Source organism: Pteropus vampyrus, unplaced genomic scaffold (genome assembly GCF_000151845.1).
Source record: "Pteropus vampyrus isolate Shadow unplaced genomic scaffold, Pvam_2.0 Scaffold486, whole genome shotgun sequence".
In the NCBI taxonomy this organism is placed as follows: Eukaryota; Metazoa; Chordata; class Mammalia; order Chiroptera; family Pteropodidae; genus Pteropus; species Pteropus vampyrus.
In genome coordinates, this window is record NW_011889267.1 from 621828 (window position 1) to 643708 (window position 21881).

The 21881-nt window shown below is 53.9% G+C and overlaps 3 protein-coding genes across 11 annotated transcripts; all 3 read left to right on the forward strand.

Annotated features, from left to right (window-relative positions):
- The first annotated feature begins 2004 nt into the window (after positions 1 to 2004).
- On the forward strand, positions 2005 to 6503 carry HOXB9 (homeobox B9). Its single transcript, XM_011382662.2, has 2 exons — positions 2005 to 2820; positions 5403 to 6503. Exons 1-2 carry the CDS (start codon positions 2304 to 2306, stop codon positions 5636 to 5638), a joined length of 753 nt encoding a protein of 250 aa, XP_011380964.1. The 5' UTR covers positions 2005 to 2303; the 3' UTR covers positions 5639 to 6503.
- On the forward strand, positions 2687 to 17467 carry HOXB8 (homeobox B8). 9 transcript variants are annotated; one of them, XR_002777674.1, is made up of 7 exons: positions 2687 to 2820; positions 10951 to 11071; positions 11193 to 11251; positions 13511 to 13754; positions 14037 to 14508; positions 15312 to 15774; positions 17243 to 17467. XR_002777674.1 is itself a non-coding variant. In XM_023524663.1 (7 exons), the coding sequence occupies exons 6-7, from the start codon at positions 14085 to 14087 to the stop codon at positions 15617 to 15619; spliced, it is 732 nt and encodes a 243-aa protein (XP_023380431.1). In that variant the 5' UTR covers positions 2830 to 4326; positions 10303 to 10445; positions 10951 to 11071; positions 11193 to 11251; positions 13511 to 13754; positions 14037 to 14084; the 3' UTR covers positions 15620 to 16154. The 9 variants fall into 9 exon arrangements, 8 of the variants coding, with proteins under 8 accessions (XP_023380430.1, XP_023380435.1, XP_011380956.1 ...); XM_023524663.1 differs by lacking the exons at positions 2687 to 2820; positions 17243 to 17467 and adding exons at positions 2830 to 4326; positions 10303 to 10445 and having other exon boundaries at positions 15312 to 16154; XM_023524662.1 differs by lacking the exon at positions 17243 to 17467 and having other exon boundaries at positions 15312 to 16154.
- Positions 17468 to 17759: 292 nt separating this feature from the next.
- Positions 17760 to 21295, forward strand: HOXB7 (homeobox B7). Its single transcript, XM_011382663.2, has 2 exons — positions 17760 to 18324; positions 20454 to 21295. The coding sequence occupies exons 1-2, from the start codon at positions 17925 to 17927 to the stop codon at positions 20705 to 20707; spliced, it is 654 nt and encodes a 217-aa protein (XP_011380965.1). The 5' UTR covers positions 17760 to 17924; the 3' UTR covers positions 20708 to 21295.
- The last annotated feature ends 586 nt before the right edge of the window (positions 21296 to 21881 follow it).

Sequence of the window (21881 nt, forward strand, 5' to 3'; positions counted from 1 at the left end):
CCCATAGTCCACATGTCCTTTTGGACCCTAATTTATATACTACAGAAAGCTGTATACTCAGCCTGTCATGCTTCATAACACCACTATTTATGGCAGGAGAGATTTTTTTTTTCTGAAGAATATATTTAATACAGGTAAAGCCAACAGTAGGCTCCTTACAGCTGGCAAATCGAGAACAGGTGCTTTGACTTAACTGATTCATTCACTCTGCGTCCAGCTTTCTTGCTGAGTCCGAGTAGCTCCCTCGACTTTCTCATACATCCAACCGCTACTTAGAAGAATTTGCATCAGTTTTTTGTTTCCTCACTTGGGTCCCAAGGAAAAAGCAGATCTTCCCGCTGTTCCGTTTCGGATCTGCCAGGCTGTCGCCCTCAGAGAGCTGGGTTTGAAAAAGAGGGGGCTGGTTGGGCACTGGCATTGATCTTTAAAAAATCATTTTGAAATCGCCATAATGTGAAGAAATATGGCGCTTCATCCTCGTATTTCACACATAATGACACGAGATGGCTTCATTTGGGGGAAAAAACCCAGTAGGAGGATATGCGTGTGCGGAGGTGATCTGCAGCTTTCTGCACGGCAGAGGGGTACATAGACAAAAAGATAAAATCTCAAATGAGAATGGCCCCGCTTTTGTTAAAATAATGGGGCAGGGGCAGCCTATCTTACAAGGACCCAGGGTCGGAGAATGATGAGAAAATCAGCCCTAGCCTGACCCTAAACCCAATCCAAGGAGAATCCGGTTTGTCCAAGGGCCGCCCTCCCTCCCTGAGTGCTCACAGCACAAGAAGTGACTGCACACAGGGCAGAAGCTGGAAGAGCAATGGCTGGGAGATGAGCCAGGAAGCCAGCCGGTGGCCTCAGGGGAGTCCCAGCACAGGGCCAGCAGAGTTGATACCAATAAAACAGGAGATTTGGAAGCTCCAGCAAGAGAGAGTCGCAGGAAGAAAAGCGGCGGGTGGGTGGCAGACTGACCCAGCAGGCTCTCTGTCTGTGCTGGTGTCCGACACTGGTATTTGAAAATCTTTCAAGCAGGACAGGAGGGGCGAAAGTCTCCATCCTCACTGGGTGGAAGAGAAGATTACTTGGGACTCCTTCCCACACCTCTGCTCTGCTGACACTTTAGGGAAGTTCTCTTAACCCTTTGTCACATCCAGCTCCCTCATCTAGGCAATTCTAATGGCCTGGTCAGCTATTTAGTGGAGGAAAGGAGAAATGGCTGTGCCCCTCACCCCACTTCCCTCTGGCCAGGGCCAGAGAGAGGCCTGAGAAATTTAAAGGAGCTTTGGCTAGTTGTATTAAACTCTCAGAGACTCAACTTTCCAGGGCCTGACAAATCCCTTTAACTTCATGCAGATTCTAATGTTAGGATAGCTAAATTTTAAGACAGGATTTTTGGACATGTACCCCCCGCCCTTAAATTTCTCTTCTCTTTTCTCAGCTACTGAGGGGTCAAGAGAAGCTTCCAGGCCGGAAACTCTCTCCGAATAGTCACAAAGAGCCCCTTCAAAAGAGGATAACGTTGTAAACCCCCCCAACTTCTCGCCCCATCATTTCCAGTGGATTGCTGCTGCGCTGTTGTTTAATAAACATCTTGTGTCAAGGGGACAGAGACGAGGAAACGAGGGCCTGCAGGGTGGAGTGAAGGTGTGTTTGTGTGTGAGGTGGGGGGACAGAACCACTTCCTCTTTAATTATGCTGTGGCTGCTCACAGGCTGGGGCTCTCTCCCTCCCTCTGCCCTGCTCTCCCTCTCTCCCTCCTGGACCCGCCTGGGGAGAGGGCTTCACAGCCCGCGTCCCTCCCGAGGCAGCCTGCTGCTTTCCCTCCGCCTCTCCTCCGCCCCCGCCCCCGCCGCCCCATGGCGAGAACTGCGCCCCCCCTTCCTGCAAAAGGCGGGGGGACCGGGCGGCGGGCAGCTCAGGCTGAGGTTACGTGGCCGCCGGAGCCCTGACGTGATAGCACATTGCATCAGCATAAAACAATCCATCCTCGATATGGAATGCGGTGCGGACGGATGACAGCGAGAGCGCAGCCCCCTCACCGGATTGATTTATGTCGGAGCTGACGCTTTATCAGGCAGTCGGAAAAACTTTGACCAATCATTTTGCAAGGAGCGCTGAGCCGGGCTGCTCCACTGTACTTTGTTGGCTGAGAAGTTGAGCAGGGGGTGGGGGTGGGAGGGTGGGGGGCTGGGGGGGTCGCGTCCGAAAGCCCTCACACCGTTCTGGGTGCCACCTCTCCCTGCTTGGGCGCCGCCGCGCGAGCGCTTCCCTTCCCCCTGCGAGCGCCCGGATAATGTCTGAGAATGTCCATTTCTGGGACGCTTAGCAGCTATTATGTCGACTCGATCATAAGTCACGAGAGCGAGGACGCGCCTCCAGCCAAGTTTCCTTCCGGCCAGTACGCGAGTCCCCGGCAGCCGGGCCACGCGGAGCACCTGGAGTTCCCCTCGTGCAGCTTCCAGCCCAAAGCGCCGGTGTTCGGCGCCTCCTGGGCGCCGCTGAGCCCGCACGCGTCCGGAAGCCTGCCGTCCGTCTACCACCCCTACATCCAGCCCCAGGGCGTCCCGCCGGCCGAGAGCAGGTACCTCCGCACCTGGCTGGAGCCGGCGCAGCGCGGCGAAGCGGCTCCGGGGCAGGGCCCGGCGGCGGTGAAGGCGGAGCCGCTGCTGGGCGCGCCGGGGGAGCTGCTGAAACAGGGCACGCCCGAGTACAGTTTGGAAACTTCGGCGGGCAGGGAGGCCGTCCTGTCTAATCAAAGACCCGGCTACGGGGACAATAAAATTTGCGAAGGAAGCGAGGACAAAGAGAGGCCGGATCAAAGTAAGTTATAAAAAAGTTAGGAAATACCCAGGCCGAAGGCCAGGCGAGGGGGAGGGGAGGAGAGAGGCAATAAACTGCGGACAATGTGAAGGGAAACCGCGGCGGTGGCCGGAGAGCGAGCCGGGGAGGAGGGAACAGGGAGGAAGGAAGGAAGCAAGCTGGGTGCCCCGAAGGGGAGCCCGAGGCCGCGGGAGGAGCGCCGCCCCAACCACGCCAGGTCCTGGAGGGAAGTGGGGCGCAGGGACCGACTCGCTGGTCTCTCAGCCTCACTTCCCCCACTCTCCCGGAGGCGCCGCTGAAAGCCCGCGAGGAGGCTGACGACCGTCTGCCGGGAGAGGGCTGGCGGGGCCCGGGCGGCCGCGGGCGAGACCGAGAGCCCGCGCCGGCAAGGCCGGGAGCGCACAGGGCTGCCCCGGCCCGCGCGGCTGGCAGAGCTCCCCGCGCCACGCGCAGACCGTAAAAGCCGGCCAAGGGGAAGTGGGAGGGGGCTCATTAGGATTTTATTTGCGATGCAACAGCCTGGCGGAGGATTGAGTCTAGCAGATCTCGCGCAGTAGCCGCTCGGGGTCCGCAGCCGGCGCCGGGAGGGGCGGGGGGAGCCCAGGACCCGGTGACTGAGCCCCCTCCCCGGATGCGCCGGCCCCTCCCCGGGAGCCTTCCCTCCAGTCGCCCCCTCCCCTCCTTGGTATCCTCTCCTGGGTGGCGGCTTCCTTTTCTGCGGCCACCCGCTGCTCTCCGCGGGGCTCCCTAGCCCCAGCCAGAGCGGTCCGCCTCGCAGGGAGTCGGAAATCGCTTCCAAACTTCGGGGAGGACAGACAGAGCGGAGAAGAAAAGATCTCGAAGGGACCCTGGGGAGAGGAAGGGTGGGGGAAGAAGCGTGCGGAGAGGTGGAGAACTTCACCCTCCGACGGTAGTTTCTTATCACCTCCCACTCCTCCAAGAGCACCCCCGCCAGGAACCCAAGTCTGGCTAATTTCCAGGAGGTGCTGCTGGCTAAGGGTGGTGGGGAGGGGTAGCTTCGTGTTCTTCTTTTTCTTTTTCTTTCTTTCTTTCTTTAAGATAGGAAGGGCAAATGAGCAGCCCCAACCAATAACCTTCAAGCTGGTGGGGACAAGTCCTCTCTCCTTACTCTTTTGGGGGAGTGGGGGTCAGATGTTTTAGCCTCTGCTTGCCTTGCCAGATTTCTCACCAACAGAATGGCGCACCTGCCCTTTGGGGTGTCCTTACTGCCCCACACTCTCCTGAGGTCCTTGTGGGGTTCCACCTGCCAGTTTGAATCACAAGAGCTAGCTTCTGAGCAACACCGGCTCTTCCCAAACCCTCCCTGATCACACCCAAACAGACCTCCCCCACCCCAAGCCCCCAAACTCTTCCTGGAAAGCCCATTATTGCAAGGCAGCGATTTGGTTAGGATCAATTATTAACAGTTTTTTTCCTCTTTCATATTTAATGTGACTGCAGGTCCCATCACGGGCAATCACATTAAGGAAATAGTGCTGCAAACTGGTAAGACACAGTACTTAGTGTAGGATGAACCAGATTATTTTAATATATATATATATATTCAGTACTTTTTGGGGGGAGAGAGAAGGAATCTAGGGGCAGAGTGTTTGTTATTTTTAATTGGCTCTGCTTTATTTGGCAACTTTTCTGTGTTACAGGGTAGGGAGAGAGACAGTAAGGAGAAGAAAAGCCTCTATACATTTTTGTTTCTTCTTTCCCCCCACTTACACTCAATTACCCTTTTCTCTGTTCCCCCTCACCACATGAAGTCAGTTGGAGTGAGGTGTGCTGTGAAGGGCTTTCTGTTACCACTACAACATCCATGGCTCTCTCCACCTTGGGACTGGAGCAGTCTTGATTCCAAATTTCCCTGAACTTGCTTTCACCAAACTGTGAGCTGAGCAGGAGCAGAAAAAGAGAGACTATTGCGACCATAAGTTATCTGTGAGCCCCTGGTGTGCTGGATGTTTGAGTCTCTAAGCGTGGACCCATACTGCTGATATTTGGTGTTGGGGGCAGATATCTACCCACACATACATGCCTGCTGCCATGTGGCCAGGAGACGCAAGCTTGCAATCAAGGCAGGGTGTCCTGGGACTGGACTGGAGGGTCAGGAGGTCTCTTGGCTGTGGCTGAATAGAAGCTGCTCTCCCCCAGCCCAATACTACTCTCACCTCCCAGACCTACAGCCAGGACCCTTCAGGTCAGCCATCCCTAGTTAGACTTGTGGTGCAGAGGGTTGGGGGGCAGGGACTTTTGCCATACTGAGCTCTGACCTGAGTCCTATCCATTTTGGACCCAAATGGAGAAAGAAAACCTGAGGCAGGCAAAGCTTTGGAAGTGCTGAGCAGCCTAGCATGTGGTTGGCACCCTCCTGTCCAAGTAACCTCTCATCTGGAGGTATCCGTAACAACTCCTGGCCCATCTCTGGGACCCTTTTCGGGAACTTGAAGGCCCAGGTGCCCTTTCTCCAATGCAACATGGGGAGCAGACACCAAAGTGTACCTTCTTGGAAGAAGAACACCAGGGCCCTTCATCCTCCCTTCCTTTCTTTGATTCTATCGCTGCTTCTCTTTCAGCCAACCCCTCCGCCAACTGGCTGCACGCTCGCTCTTCCCGGAAAAAGCGCTGTCCCTACACCAAATACCAGACGCTGGAGCTAGAGAAGGAGTTTCTGTTCAATATGTACCTCACCAGGGACCGTAGGCACGAAGTGGCCAGACTCCTCAATCTGAGTGAGAGACAAGTCAAAATCTGGTTTCAGAACCGGCGGATGAAAATGAAGAAAATGAATAAGGAACAGGGCAAAGAGTAAAAATCCCCCCTCTCCTCCCCACCCCTTTCCCATCTCACGCTTATTTATAAGTGATTGCTGCAAAGCCAGTGCTGTCTGGGATGTATTCAAGTGAGTGGGGAAGGGACTCTTTCTTTTCAAAGTCCTTTCCTGCATCTAGAGCTTCTCTCCTTTCCTTTGCCCTTACCTGTCCTCTCTGCCCTGGGTTTCAGGAGGAAGTTTTGTTAATTTAGAAGGTAGATGTAGTTGGTTCCTAAGAAGAGGATGGGCTACAAGGAAAGAGAGACCCTAGTCGAGCCCCTAGCAACTCCCCCCTAATTTTTCTGGGAAGTCCCAGCCCCTTACTTCCAGCCTGCCTATTCTACCCTACATCTATCCCAAAGTCTCCCAGGGACACTCCAACTGCACACAACCCAACAGACCCCGCATACATAAAGCCTGGAGCCCACAATAATAATGAGAAAAGCTCACAGCCAACACTCAAATGAAATGACCTCTCAAATGCAGACCATCGCACCCCAAATCTGGCAAAACAGCCATCGGAACGTCAGGCAAGATTCCATCCCTGACGTAAAAACACAGCAAGATGTCTAGAGACACACTCCAGAATGAGGCACTACAGCTCATTCAAAGGGCTGAGCATCACAATACCATCCCCCAAGAAACCCCCAATGCTACCCTGCCCAACTCAAGGGCCAAAGGGTAAAAGCCCCCAAGCTGGTGGGTTAGAAAGGGCAAGGAAAGGCCACGGTGGTCTTATGAAGGTGTCTTAGGTTTTATGAAGGCATTCCACACGCACATTTTGTTGCAGGAAATGTTTAATTCTGCATGTTGTTTTCCTCTCCTTCCAACAAAAGGAGGTCAAATTGTGGGTCGTAAGCCTTGACAATGTCGTCCGTCTGTTCATCTGTGCCCCGCTTAACAGAGACTGTAGCTTCTCTTGCTCTCCACTGGCCCCTGCGTTCTTCCGCATCCTCTCAGCTCTGAAATCAACTCTGTTCGGCCAAATCCACCTTGCACCAGCCAAGCCGCCCCTTGTAGAAAATCCCTCCACCCTCCGTACCCTGCTAGGTCAACCCCGCCATAGGCAGGAAAGCAAGGGCAGGAAAGTCCCATGGAGAATTTATTGAGAATCGATTCCTGAGCTCCCTTCCGGCTAAGCTGTGGAGGACAGAGAGGAGCAAAGGCTCCAGCACGCGGCATTAGGCGCGTTCCTCCCCACCCTGTTCACCTCCCGACCTATGCAGAAGAGCCCCAGGCTTAGCGGCTGCCCGCCCCAGCGCAGAGCAAGACCGGCCCCAGCGCCCGGCTTTGCCTCCCTCGACTCGGGCCTGGATGGCGATCTGCGCGGCTACTGCGCACACGCTTCTGGGGAACAGTCCCGCGTGCAAAGGAAAGAGGCAGATTTGCACCTAAGCATCAGGCTGAAGCTTACTCTGATTTCTGCCCCCCGCTCCGGGACCTCTCCAATCCCTTTCAATTCCATGGACTCTTGCTCCTGCTTCTCCCGCCCCTGCAAGGGGACATTCCAGTAGAATTTTTTTGCTTTGTCGGTGGCTGTCGTGAAATTGTGCTGTGTTTTGTGATTTCTTTGGGGGTGATTGTCTCGCCTGTTTTCAGTTGTTGCTTATATGGGAGGGTGGTGGGTGGGAGTGGGGAGGGTGAGGGGCCTAGAGCTCGGATTGTTTGTTTTGGAAAGGGGAAAACAAAAAAAAAAAAAAAAGAAAAAGAACAAAAATATATATATCACTCTAGAAAATCAATCTCTCCTTGTGTCTTATTCTGTGTTGGCTCTCCTCACGTGGCCAGAGGTAGAGATCCTAGAGAGTGCCTTGGAAAAAAAGAAACCCCTGTGCCCAAGAAGTTTCTCCTTAGACCTTGCAGAGCAGGCTTCCTGGTGGAGCTGGGAGCTGGTCTGGACCCGAAGTCCCAAGACCACTGCTTAAACTGAGCCAGGGCTTGTCAACAGGAGAGTTGGGAGACTTTATGGAGAAGGAAGAAAAGGTGAGAGGTTTGGAGAGGAGTTTGGTCTTGATTTCTCCAAAGCTAGCTGCACCTGGGACCTCCCTAGCTCTAGAGTCAGAGGGAAGGCAAGGCTGGTCCTGCCGCCCCTGGAAGCAATTCCTCTCTCAGCCGGCTGACACTGTGAACTTGGTTTGGCCACTTTAAAATCATGCATGTGAGGAAGGCAGTAACTTCCTTCTATTGCCTGCAGCAGGGTGACTGGGTGTAGGCTGAGGCCTCCTGAAGGCCTGGCTCTCCTTTCTTCCACTCAAAAGGAGCGAATCCTTCAAGGTTCTTGGTCCGCACCTGAAATTCGAGGCTTCACAGAATAGAGCCACAGAATAGCAGCCCTGGCTGGTGGAGGCTGGTAAGGGTGGAGGCCTGGGGACATGGCTCCCAAAGGCAGAGAAAAGGGACTGAATGTGAAACAGAAGTGTCTCGGGACATAAGAAATCCCCTTCCCAATTGGACCCTAGAACTAAAATCTGTTCAGAGAGACACCTTTCTGTCCCTCTCAGACTGTGGTGTCCCCACCAGAGTCCCATATGAAGACCACTGTTCTCATCCAGCTTTGAAATTCGGCTTCTGCCTGGCTGGCGCTTGGGAACCAGCCTCCTGCTGGAGCCTCCCATCCAGCTATCCCAGAGCAGTGCAGCCTGCAAGCATCCGCATGGTTGGAGTAGAGGTGGAGACAAAGCATAACCTGAGTGAAAGGATCTTGGAAGTGAAAAGGCTGGGCCTACCCCTCTCCAGCGAACGAAGGATGTATTAATCCGAGAGATGGCAGGAGGCAAGAGAAAGAGAAGCTCCTGGGTATGGCCAGGCCTGGCACCCACATCCTCCAAGGAGGGTTCTCTTAGGTATATAAAATGAATCTGGCTTTAGAGCTTGTGTAGACTAGGCTCCCTCCCCATCCTGGGTTCCCTGGAGCCAACCGGCGCTGAGAGTGAGCCCAGAATGCTGGGTTCCGCCCAGAGGAAACGCAAAAGGCCAGGCTGGGACTGGAGGGAGTGCTGCGGGGTAGGGGGTATTGCCCCAGGAGCAGCCTCCGGCGGTGTCTAGGTCCTTAGTCGGGTGGCTTCTTTAAAGACAAACAAAGGCGAAGATGCGGAGGCTGGGAAGCCGGAGATGGGGAAATCTGTTGTCATAAAAGAGAGCGAGAGATTCAGAGAGGGAGCCCGCGAGACAGAGAATCCGGGAGAGGAATTCAATGCCGTGTGCGCAGCAATAAAAGAATATGACCGCTATAAAAGTTTATAGCGTATAAATTTCTGAAGGTTAAGAAACTAAACAGCAGCAAAGCAAACAGTGAGAGGAAACTTTCCGGAGCTGAGAAAGCCGCATCTGGTCTTGGGCTTCGGGCCTGGCGGGGGGTGGGGGCGAATGGGAGAGCCTGGCTCCGCAGCCCCCATCCTCACAGCCCAGTACGAGGCTTGGGGTTTCCCAGGCCCCAGGTGGGCAAAGAGGGAGAAGAGGAAAGTGGGGAGGGCGAACACTTTGTTGTCACAAATGCTTTAGAGAACGCAATTAGGAATCTTGTCTTTGTTCTTCATACCCCCTCCAGAATCGGACGTCATAAAGAAGCCCCCTACGCGCGCGCACACACACACACACACGCGCGCGCGCGCGCGCGCACACACACACACACACACACACACACACACACACACACACACACAGAGGTCTGGCGGGGCCAGACGTCTGGGCGCGGGCAGCCTCTTGATCCTTTAACAGTCCCGTTCTACCCTCTCAGGCCTCCTCTCCCCCCACAAAAAGCCCAATTGTTTCTCCTCAGAATTTGAAACAATCGTGTTGAGTTTGAAAAGTGCCCGGCTCCCCCTTTTACGAGCCATAAACGACGCACTGCTTGGCGGTCTTCGCCAGAACCTAGGAGCTTGGAATGGGGGAGGGCAAGGGAAGCCGGTGTCAGTACGGAAAAAAAAAGCTTATGGTTTCCTTTCTCCTCCTCACCCCTCACCTTGCTTTTTTTTTTTTTTTTAAGCTTATCTGCACAATTTCATGAACCATTTCCTGATTTCCGATGGCTTTTCTCTCGCCTGCTCTCGTTTCCCTCTCCCTTTTCTGCCAATAATGAAAGTTTCTCCAGCTTGTCGCCTGAGTAGCTGGCTCTGGAGAAACCGGCCGAGCCGGTGACGACGGCGCCTTTTCTTATGATGGCCGCTAGATGGCACCCTTGCTCCACGTGAAAATCCCCTGTGCGGCGGCTGCGGGCGCTGGCGGCTGCACCGCGCACCTTGGTCGACCCTCAATCTACGAACTGAGCGCTACCAAAAAGTCATGAATAATTTGCGCGTAATAAAAATATACGATTCATTATGGCCGTTTCCCTCATTTTATAGATTTCAGATGTAGTGGTGTTGCTCCCCTCTCCTCAAATGGACAATTTTCTGAATTTCCCCCAGGAGGAGGGCTCTGTGCTTCTCACCCAGTTTTCTGGGTTCTGTGGGGGAACAAATGCATGACAACGGTGAATAGTAGCAGCAGCAGCAGCAGCAATAGTAGTAGTAGTAGTAGAAGTAATAGTAGTAGTAGTAGTAATTGTAGTAGCAGTAGTAGCAGTAGTAGTAGTAGTAGTAGTAGTAGTAGTAGTAGTAGTAGTAGTAGTAGGAATAGGAATAATGGGTCTAAATAAAAGAGGAAAAATTGTTCTGGAAAATAAGATTTTCCAGGGCTAGAAGCGACAGGAATGTCTGCGGATGCGGGTGAGCAGGTCAGGTGAGAGGGGAAGAGGCGGCAGAAGAAGGTCGGATGGAGAGGAAACTGCCGGAGACCTGCTGCTGGGATCAGCAGAAGAGGGAACCGGGTGAGAGAGCCTGGGGCTGGGGTAGGGGTGGGGACAATTTGGGGGAAATGGATCGTGGCTTTGGTGGGGATTGAGGGTGCTCATAGCCGGCGGGGCGGCTCCACTCGGACCAAGGCTCCAAGAGCTTTTGTAAGTGTCAGGGTCTGGGCTAGGCGCGCCGGGGCGACCCGGGCGCAGAGCAGGGGATCCCCGGAAAGATAAGGTGGAAGAAGGCTCGAGTCTTTCCTCGGGTTGTTCTGCGCGCCCCAAGTTGAGCCGCTAAAAATATGCGCGTTTCCGGGTTGGATGTGGGGGCCGGCAAGGCGGCGGCAGGGAGCCGGAGTTCGGTTCTCCCTGCGGACCGTGGTTTCCAGGTGAGAGCTCCGACTCCGCGCGCATACCTGAAGGACATGGGTCCTTTCGCAATTTAGCAGTTGGAGGCCTGGACTCCGGGTGTTTTTCGTTCTGAAACACGCGCGCTATCTGCCCATAGTCCCTTTGATTTCAAATCTCCTGTTTCCTCCAGGCCCAGCTGAATCCGTGCCCCCCATCCAGACAAACCTGCGCGAGAAATAGATTCTGCCCCCTCCTTAAAATTAGCCCCGCTGCAGCCTCTGCTCTCTTCCCCCAGGAGCGGGTACGAAGAGGTGAGCGGAGTTTCTCAACTTGAGTTTCTCTAATAAATCTGCGCTCCGTTGGGTGTTTATAAATTATCTCCTCGCTCTTTCTTGTTTTTTTCTTATAATAGAAACATTTTCCTTCCATCAGGAATTTCTGGCACGGTGTAGGGATGATTTAGAACAAGCCATTGAATTTCTACCTCACCGGTGAGTCCTCAAATCATGACCATAAAATTTCCCGCACCTGATAAAAACATTCGCTTCGGCAACAGCTTAACTCTCGCTTCTGCTGCCTCACTGCCCTCTTAGTCCTAGGCTGAAAATTCAAGACTTTTCTCTTCCTTTCTCTCTCTCTCTCTCTCTGTCTCTCTCTGTCTCTCTGTCTATCTCTCTCTTCTCTCTCTCTCTCTGTCTCTCTGTCTCTCTGTCTCTCTGTCTCTCTGTCTCTCTCTCTCTCCCTCTCTCCCTCCCTCCGCACCCCCCTCTCTGCCCCTCTCTCATTCTCCAGATTCAATTTTGAAGGACCCAATGGTGGCACTGGTAACTTCCCCTTAGAAAAGTGATGGTTTCATTTTTACACAGGACGAGGTGAATGGGATCCCCAAAAAGCACCCCTCCAAATATATAGAAAACCACTTTCCTGAATAAACAATGGATTGAATGTATTTGAAAAGCCTCCACCTTTGTTGCTATAAATTTCTTCTCTTCCTTCCTTCTCCCTTAGCCAGTGAGCCCCTTCAGGAGGCCACTGGTTTGGACCCTCAAACTGGGGCCTTTTAAGTCTGGCCACCATCGTCACTAGGCCTGATAGGCCAGGAAAGGCCACCAACATGAGAGTGTGGCACCCAGTCAGTTTCATCCTTCGATCTGTTTCAGGCTCCATATCCTCAGGTCTGGAGAGAGAGTGGGGCTTAACTAGAGTTTCCCCAAGGGGGAGGAGAGAAAATGGGGAACCCAGTGGCTTTGCTGCATCTAAATCCCTACTACCCCAAAGTCACTTTAGGCAATGATAGTGTTTCAAAGGATGCTGAAAGCTGAAAAGGGCCCTCTTCATACATACACTCTGCAGCCACTGCCTAGGGCAGAGGAGGGTACAAGACAGCAGACACCAAGGCCAGGCACCAGGGCCTCAGTGCCCGGCAGCAGCCTCCATTGCCCTTCTAGCCCTTTGATGTGTTGATGGGCTTTGCAGTGCCCTATCGCTGGCTGGGAAGGTTAGGAGCCAATTGGGCTTGCTTACTGGGTCCCAAGGCCTGAGTCCAAGAGTGGGGTGGCCCGACTGGGTGTCCTTCTGCTGGTGGCATCAGATCACTCTCCCATCACACAAAGTTGGTCTCCCTAAGTGCTGACTGGGCCCAAGTGCCTTCTAGAGACCCCTTCCACGTTCCAGTACTGCCCCCAGGCCTAACCAGGTTGTGCAAAACTGCAGAACCCTCAGTTGCAGGGTAAACTTTGCTCAGTGATTCACCACTGCCCATTAACCTGAAAGTTACTTCTCCCCGTCCTGGTCCCTCTTCATGCCCTTTTGGACCCCTTCTGCAAAGAAAATCCTTGCATATTTGTTTAATGAGGCAAAGCTGGTGAGTGGTCTGGGTGGGGCAGAGAGGGGATAGCTTGGGGGCTCCAGAGAGGGGATGGGGGCAGGTGCTGGCCACAACTGAAGGAGGCAAAAATCTTAGTAAAGTCACCGCATGCGCCGAAAAAAACTATAATCGTTCTCCTTTCAGCTTGGTCACCCCCGCCCGTGCCGCAGTCGGGTGGCGGGGCGATCGAAGCTGCAGCTTTATAGCTGTAGAGGAAAGAACTCGTAAAATGCTAACAGCTTTTATGCGCTGCGGCATAAACAACAACAGACTCCGGCTTTATTGCGTTTTATAGTTTGTTAAAGAGTTTACAGCCGTTTTTGGGGAGCCGGTTACCCAGCCAATTCCCTCCACACGATAGTTAAACCTTTATCAATAATAAGGAAATTGATCATTAAAGCTTTAAATATGACTACCTCGTTTGTTTGAAAATATGTTTAGGAGAGGAAGCTGTATGATTTGATAACTTGTATTAAAATACCAATTACATTTATAGGACCTTTTAAAACTCGGCGCAATTAAACCGTGTTCTTTTACATTTTTCCGAAGCGACCCTGACATTTAAAAAGACTCGAACTGCCTCGTTAAAATCGCAAAATTAACAGCGTGCCTACGCCTGGCGCGTTGTGTCTGTGCGTGTGCGTGGTTTTTTCCGTGACTCCCCCACATCAGTCTTTGGGGGTGGTCTGGGAAGGTATTTGATTTGTTGTGAGGCGAGAGATATCTCATTAATGTAGGTAGTTAAACAGATTTAATCCGTATTCATTCTCTCTCACCCCCTCTCCCTCTCCCCCTCTCTCTCCCCCTCTCTCTCTCTCTCTCTCTGGGTGTTTTTTTTTCCTTCCCCTCCTTTTTTTCCCCCTCGCGCTCTTCTCACTCCCAGGCGCTCTCTCGCTCTAGCTCTCTCTCTCGCTCGCTCTCTCTCGCTCTCACCCTCGCTCTGCGTTCTGTCCGGGAGGAGTACGGAGAAGCCAATAGGATGCGGGGTCTCTAATGGATGCAAATGATCATGAAAAGACAGTGCAAAATATGAAACAACTCATTTGCAGGGAAGTAAATCACCGAAAACTGTTTATGAACTGGCATCCCTTCTTCGAAATGTAAAGCGAGGACCTCTTTAAGTGGCGGTATATTTTTGTTTGGGGGGTGGGGGGTGGGGGGGGAGGGCGAGCGAGCCGCGGCTGCCATGCAAGCTTAGACTTTTGGAGGCTTCGCTGTCCTTTTCTATTCCTGGAAATCACAAAAAGTGTGGTGGCTTCGAGATCTTCTTCGCCTTTTCTTTCTTTTCTTTTTTCCCCCTCCTCCCTTTCCCTCTCCTTTCCTGGCGAGGGTGACTAGGAGCCGGCGAATCCGCGTTTTTTTTCTCTCTCTCTCCCTCCCTTTCCCCCTCCCCACCCCCTCCCCAACAGCCCCCAACTACAGCCGTCGCCGCCGCCGCCGCCTCAAAATTCAATAAAATGAGCTCTTATTTCGTCAACTCACTGTTCTCCAAATACAAAACCGGGGAGTCCCTGCGCCCCAATTATTATGACTGCGGCTTCGCCCAGGACCTGGGCGGCCGACCCACCGTGGTGTACGGTCCCAGCAGCGGCGGCAGCTTCCAGCACCCGTCGCAAATCCAGGAGTTCTACCACGGGCCGTCGTCGCTGTCCACGGCTCCCTACCAGCAGAACCCGTGCGCCGTGGCGTGCCACGGGGACCCGGGCAACTTCTACGGCTACGACCCGCTGCAGCGGCAGAGCCTGTTTGGTGCGCAAGATCCAGACCTGGTGCAGTACGCCGACTGCAAGCTCGCTGCCGCCAGCGGCCTGGGCGAGGAGGCCGAGGGTTCAGAGCAGAGCCCGTCGCCCACCCAACTCTTCCCCTGGATGCGCCCTCAAGGTGAGCTCGCGACGGGGCCGGCGGGGCAGGAGGGAGACCAGAGGGCCAGAGGCCGGGCAGGGGGCCGGGCAGGCCAGGGCACGTTTCCTTTAGCCCCTAGAAGACGCGCCTGCTCTGTTCAGACGGCCTCCCGCTCCGTCCCTTCTTCCCTCCCTTCCTTTCTCCTTTCTTTCCTTCCTTCTTTTTCTCTTTTTTGTTTCCCTTGAAGGAGGGTCGCTAAGAGACATTTCCTGAACCCATAAACCCCTCACCCTGCCTTACTTTTCTTCTTCTCCCCCTCCCTTTTCCTTCTTTTACTGTTTTATGGGGGGTAGTAGAGAGAGGGTGGTGGGAGTGGGGGCGCTCAACTTTTGCACTTCTCAATTGCTTTATAGTTTAATTACCCTGAAGAAACTTTTCTTCTGGGGCAGAGGCTCTGGGGGCTTTTCAAGGTGGGTCCATTCGTCCCCATCCCGGCTTTTTTATTCTTATTTATCCCCCTCAGCCACATCCTTCCTTCTAAAGTTTATGGCACTTTTAATAGATTTGAGCCACCCCCGCCCAACTCTCTGGTGCTGGTTATCAGAGGAGGGGGCTCCCCCTTTCTGGCTGTTAGATTCAGTGGTGTATGATCCCCCTCCCGCCCCCCCCACCCACACCGACTGCGGCCTCCTGGCGCCCCCGCCCCCGCGCGGGGTAGAAGGTCCCCTGCCCTTATTATACTGGTCTCCTAGGCTGGTTCACGAATCTTCCAACCTTCTCCGTCTCTATCCCCCTCCCCCACCCTCCCCTCCCCTCTGTCTCGCCCTTTCCCCCATTCCCAGCAGCCGCTGGACGCAGACGAGGCCGACAGACCTACAGCCGCTACCAGACCCTGGAGCTGGAGAAGGAGTTCCTATTTAATCCCTATCTGACTCGCAAGCGGCGGATCGAGGTGTCGCATGCGCTGGGACTGACAGAGAGACAGGTCAAAATCTGGTTCCAGAACCGGAGAATGAAGTGGAAAAAAGAGAACAACAAAGACAAGTTCCCCAGCAGCAAATGCGAGCAGGAGGAGCTGGAGAAACAGAAGCTGGAGCGGGCCCCGGAGGCAGCGGACGAGGGCGACGCGCAAAAGGGCGACAAGAAATAGGCTCCAGCTGGGACTGTCAGGGCCGCGACCACCCTCCGTCCGCGGGTCCCTCGACCTCGCCGCCGTCGCCTGCCCGAGAGAGCTCTGGCCCCGGGAGCCGGCCCGGAGCCTGGCCTCCCACCGCAGCGTCCCCGCCGCGCCAGTCCCCGCTAGTGGTAGTATCTCGTAATAGCTTCTGTGTGTGAGCTACCGTGGATCTCCTTCCCTTCTCTTGGGGGCCAGGGGGAAAGACAAGGATTGTAAGCAAGGACTCCCTCGCCTAGCGAGGGTGAGCGGCTGCGGCTTGGCTGAGCCCCCCTCCCCCACGTCCCCGCCCTGTGTAAAAAGCCTCCTTGTGCAATGGTCTCTTTTCCTTTGAACGTGCTTCTTTGTAATGACCGAGGTACTGATTTCTGCTAAGTTCTCCCAACAACATGAAACTGCCTATTCACGCCGTAATTCTGTCTCCCTCCCTCTGCGCCTCTCTCTCTCTCTCTCTCTCTCTCTCTCTCTCTCTCTCTCTCTCTCTCTCTCTCTCTCTCTCTCTCTCTCAATCTCTCTCTCTCTCTCTCTCCCCCTTACTCATTTCCCCCTCCCACCCCTCTGTCCCCGCTGCCCTCCCTAGCTCGCTGGTTTTTCTCTATAGCTTCTCTCTTTTCCTTCCCTCACGCCCCGCCTTTGGTTTGACAATTTTGTCTTAAGTGTTTCTCAAAAGAGGTTACTTTAGTTAGCATGCGCGCTGTGGGCAATTGTTAAAAAGTGTTCTTAGGTTTACTGTGAAGAGAATGTATCCTGTATCCGTGAATTGCTTTATTGGGGGGAGGGAGGGCTAATTATATATTTTGTTGTTCCTCTATACTTTGTTCTGTTGTCTGCGCCTGAAAAGGGCGGAAGAGTTACAATAAAGTTTACAAGCGAGAACCCGAGACTGGCCTGGCCCGCGCTCCTCATTTGCTCCTGGCGCCTTGCAGAGCTGGGGGTAGCCGGTCACTCGGCTCCTGCACCCGCCAGGCCAGGCGGCAGAGAGGAGGGGGCGGGGGCTGGAGGCAGGTGGTGCGAGTCCCTTGGCCCAGGGGCGCAGGGGGTGAGGGAGGCGGCTGCGCGTGATTGGAGGAGAGAGGAACGAGCGCGGGGGGTGGGGGGCGGGGAGCCAAGAGAAACCCCCTCCCTTCGCGTTCCGAGGCTGCCTGGCCCTGGAGACCCGGAGCCCAGGCCACGCTGGAGAGATGCGCCTGGGCTGGTGGCTATATGCCTGCAACCTCCCTCTTTGTTTCTGTGTGCCCTCTCCTATGTGTGTGGGGGAGGGCGGGGGGCGGTAAAGGTGGAGTGTAGGGCTGCTGAACAAGCTTAAGCTTACATATTTTTATTTCCCGGACTCTGATGCGGGGGGAGTAGGAGGAGAGGTGAGATGCTCTTCCCCGCCTCTCCCTCTCTGGAACTTGATCACTTTTGCCAGCCCCGAGGTCGTGGCTCGCCGCCTTCCTTCCTTCGCTCCCTCTGCTTCTCCGGCAGCCGCTCCACGGAGGCATCCGCCTTCCGGAACCAGGAGAGCAGCATACCGGTCCACCCTCCTCCCTTCCTTTCTTACCACCTACCCCACCCCCTTCCTTTTTTATTTTTCAACCTTTTTATTTTTTTTTTTAGCCACCAGAAGCCGCAGCATCCCACGCCCGTGAGCTGGATTCCACGCCTCTGGGAATATCCACGAAGCCTGGCTCCTTCCCTGCCCATATGTTTGGGGCACCGAGAGAGAGCCTGACGCAAGGCTCACCTCGTTTCTCACCTCGAGAGAACTGAGCCGAGTCCCCCCAAAGGCCCAGCCAGGCCGAACTGGCCCGGATTAATAAAGACCTGACCTGCTCGCACCCACCCGCCCCGTTGCGTGCAATCTCTGCGTTTGTTTCTCGCTGGGTAACTGGCTGGGGAGGTGGGGTGGGGGACGACAACACAGGTCGCTCAGAGGTTATTTTCTCTTTTATTCAGTCTCTTCCTCCCCACATCTCGCCTGCAAGCTGCCTCCAGCCCACGGAGGTCGACAGCAGCCCTTGAGCCCCCAACCCCAATCCACAGGGCTTGGCTTCCCCATTCATTATTGATCATATTTTATAAATCCAACGCCACACAATTTTTTCCACATTACCGGGAGCCGTGGGGAGGCTGCCCGGCCATTGGCGGAGGGGACGTCACGAGGGCGGAGTCACGTGGTCCAGAGAGGAAAAAGGGGGTCCTTTTTGGTGTAAATCTGGACTCTAATTCTGTAATATATCAAGGAATCTCGTAAAACCGACACTAAAACGTCCCTGCCTACAAATCATCCGGCCAAATTATGAGTTCATTGTATTATGCGAATGCTTTATTTTCTAAATATCCAGCCGCAAGTTCGGTTTTCGCCACCGGAGCCTTCCCCGAACAAACTTCTTGTGCGTTTGCTTCCAACCCCCAGCGCCCGGGCTATGGAGCGGGGTCGAGCGCTTCCTTCTCCGCCTCGATGCAGGGCTTGTACCCCGGCGGGGGGGGCATGGCAGGCCAGAGTGCAGCTGGCGTCTACGCAGCCGGCTATGGGCTCGAGCCGAGTTCCTTCAACATGCACTGCGCACCCTTTGAGCAGACTCTCTCCGGGGTGTGTGCCGGCGACCCCGCCAAGGCGGCGGGCGCCAAGGAGCAGAGGGACTCGGACTTGGCGGCCGAGAGTAACTTCCGGATCTACCCCTGGATGCGAAGCTCAGGTAACGCCGCGCACCGAGCTGTCCCAAGCCACTGTGGACCGGGCACATTCCCCGGAAGGCGCCCCCTTCCCGGCCAAGTGCCCCTTTCTGCTTCCACAACGCTCCCGGCAGAAGGTCGGCCCTGGGGACATGGCACTCCCTTGGCCGCGCGACCCGGCGCGCCGCCCCCACCCCCATTTTTGCTTGGTGCTCTCAGGCTCGCTCTGCTTCTCGGTGGATCTCTCACCGCTGACGCCGCGGCGCTCCAAGCCCTCAGCTCGACTCCCACCCTTCCTCCTGGCCTTTTAGCTTTAAATATTTATCAGCCGCGCCGGCACGGGCTGGAGATGAAGCCGTTTGTCTTGAGGAGGAAGGTTGGGGTTTGCAGAGAATAGCCATTAGGGTCTCCCCCCTCCCTTCTCCTTCACCCCGCTGGGAATCTCAGCTTTGGGTGTGTCCCCCAGCCCCAGCTAGGATAAGGTCTGGGGGAGGGGACCGCAGCTCTGAGCAATTCTCCCCTCCCCCTTCCTTCCCAGCCAACCATGCTCCCCCATTATTCCCTTCTGGACAATTAGAGGTGGGCTCTAGAGGCATGGCGGGAGGAGGGGGTATGAGAGATTAGGATCCAGCCAGGGACACAGAGCCAGAGACAGGTGGAGAGAGGTGGGGGCTGAGGCCAAGAGGGATGAGAATCCCAATCTGGAACTTGGGAAGGGGCGGCAGAACTAGAGAAAGGGGCAGAGACCTCATGGGAGTACAACTGGCTTCCTTGGGTGCCCTTCCCAAGGCTCCTAAGTGCCCCTGGAGAACTGACCAAGTTTGCAGGTATTATTCCAAAAGGGTGAATATCCTCTTGACAGAGGCACTAGGACTTTATGAAGCCAAAAGGATAGTTAGAAAGTACAGCCCATTGAGCCATTTTTTAGGGATGCTTGTAGGAGCCCCAAGAGCCCAGAGGCTCCGTGGGTTCTCCTGACAAGCCTGTCCCAGACATCCTTCTTAATGCTGTCCTGGACTCAGGGTCCAACCCCAAAGTCTAGAAGACCCAAGACTTGTGGTCAGAGGCTCCCAGTCTAACCAGGGTTGGTGGCCAGGAGAAGCCCAGCTCTTACACGGTCAGTATTCGTGGTCACGGTCCCCATTACCCGCTCCATAATTCAACTGCCTTTCTGGTTGATTTATCAAAGCCCAAATTTTTCTAACCTAAACATTTTAGCTTGGCTTTTATCTGACTTGAAATTGGAGCCCCTAGTCCCTCCTCCTACCTGTTTCTTCTCTGGAGGGTTAGAACCCCCACCTCTCCCAAGCCTCCTCAGGACTTAGGGCCTAACCTGGGAAGCTCCCCTTTGCCCTTCAGCCCCCACCACCCAGATACTTCATGTTCTACCCTAACCCAGGCCGCTGTCTCTCCTCTCTCCCTGTACCTTCCTGAGGGCTTGAAGATTGCTTTGGAGAGCTGGGTTGTCTAAGTAGGTGGGCAGACAGGACAGCTTGGCCCTGTCAGAACCTTAGCCACTCACTGGAAGATTAGTCATCAGAGGGCAGCGGCTCTCAGACCAACTCCATGTTCCAAGGAAATCTGCAAATTCTTCTGCTTCTCCGCATTCCAAACAGGCTGGCAGGGAGGGAAGGAGGAGAACTTGTGGAGGGAAGGAGAGGAACAAGTGGACCTATGAAGATTCTTTATCTTCTTGTCCTTTGGGGAAAAACACTGAGACCAGGCCTAGAGCCATACTCCAGGTTACTTGCATGGTTTCCATTGCCCCCCTACCCCAAAGACCCTCAGAGTCAGCATCCAAAAAGGAAGGCTTGGGGTCCCTGGTTAAGCTCTCTTCATTGTACACACCCTCCTTGGGCACTGGGCCTCTAACAGCCAGCGAGTTAGATGTTGGATTCAGAACCCCTAGGTTGAAACACTTCTTGGCTGAAAAATGGGAATATTTGCCTTCGGAGGCCCCTAGAAAGGTCTGCACACTGGGAGAGGGCAGGCATAGGCTGGGGTATGGAAAGTGAGAATTTGGTTTAGTGGGGAAATGAGCTCTTCCAACCGCTGACTTCAAATCACACACGGGGTCTAAGAGGAGGGATATGGGCACTCTCGTGGCTTTTTCCGCACACACTGATTTTTATCCTCTAAACACTGTGTTCAGGGACCGACCGCAAGCGAGGCCGCCAGACCTATACGCGCTACCAAACCCTGGAGCTGGAGAAGGAGTTTCACTACAATCGCTACCTGACGCGGCGGCGGCGCATCGAGATCGCGCACGCGCTCTGCCTCACGGAAAGACAGATCAAGATCTGGTTCCAGAATCGCCGCATGAAGTGGAAAAAGGAGAACAAGAATGTGGGCCCCGGGGTTACCGGCCAGGACAAGGCCGAGGCGGAGGAGGACGAGGAAGAGTGAGGGACGGAGAAAGGGTAGAGGACGAGAGAGACGAGAAGGGAGAGAGGGAGAAGCCCAACTCTGAGAACTGAACTAGGAAACTCAAATCAAATGGGGGGAGGGATCTATTTAAATGGAAAACAGGTAATTTTTTTTTTAAGGAGAAAAGGTGAAAATTTGGTTTCTAACACTGAAAAAAAAAAAAACTACCTATAGAAAAGTCTGCCGTGTTTGTTTTGTACAATATGGGAAGGACATCATCTACCTGTTCTGTAGCTTTCTGGAATTTGCCTCCCTTTTTCTACGTCCCTATTGTAAGGTCTTTGTAAAATCTCGCTGTTTTGTAAGCCCCCCTCTTTGACGCTGTCTTTGTGGTCTGTGGGTCTAGACTAATGTGTGTTGTCCATCCCCCCTCCTGAGTCCCCGCCTTCCCAGTAGCCCCACTGAGGGGGCTTTAGGTAGCCCCAAGGACCCACGGACTAGCTTGAGTGTCCTCTTTGTGCACTTGGGCTGCCCTGATGCTTCTTGTTCCCCCCAACCCCTGTGATCCTCTTTACATTGTATGTGTATCTGAAGAACAGAGAAATAAAACACAATTTAAAATATAAATAGATGCTCTAGTTTCTGTGACTAAGGCTGGGAGGGGGTTATGGTTAGCCTTCCATCCTACCACTTCTCTGCTCAAATTTCTGCAGTCCATCCAGTTCTTTCTGTGCTGGGGTCTGCTTTTTTTTTTTTTCTGGTGCTCAGGCGCTGGGGGCAGCTGACTAGTGAACCCGATATCACACACGTTCCCTTTACATTCTTTTATACATGCTGACATAGGCAAATAGATACAATCACACATATTTACAGGTTGACATCATACATAAATAAATATACACATTGTCACATACAGCCACAAAGAAACACCCATATTCATATGTTCACAAATACACATATAGGCATTCACACATCCCAACTCCATGCCCAGACACATGCATTCATGTTCACATACACTCATAAGTAAACACACATTCACACTCACTTACAGACACATTTATATATACCAATTACATTCACACATTGGCTTATAAACACGCAGATTCACATTTGCCCCCAAGTAAACACATCCATGAGTCAACATGCTCTGTCACACACATTCACAAAACCAAACCAAACTCCCACAGTTCCACGAACTTCCTCAACCTGACTT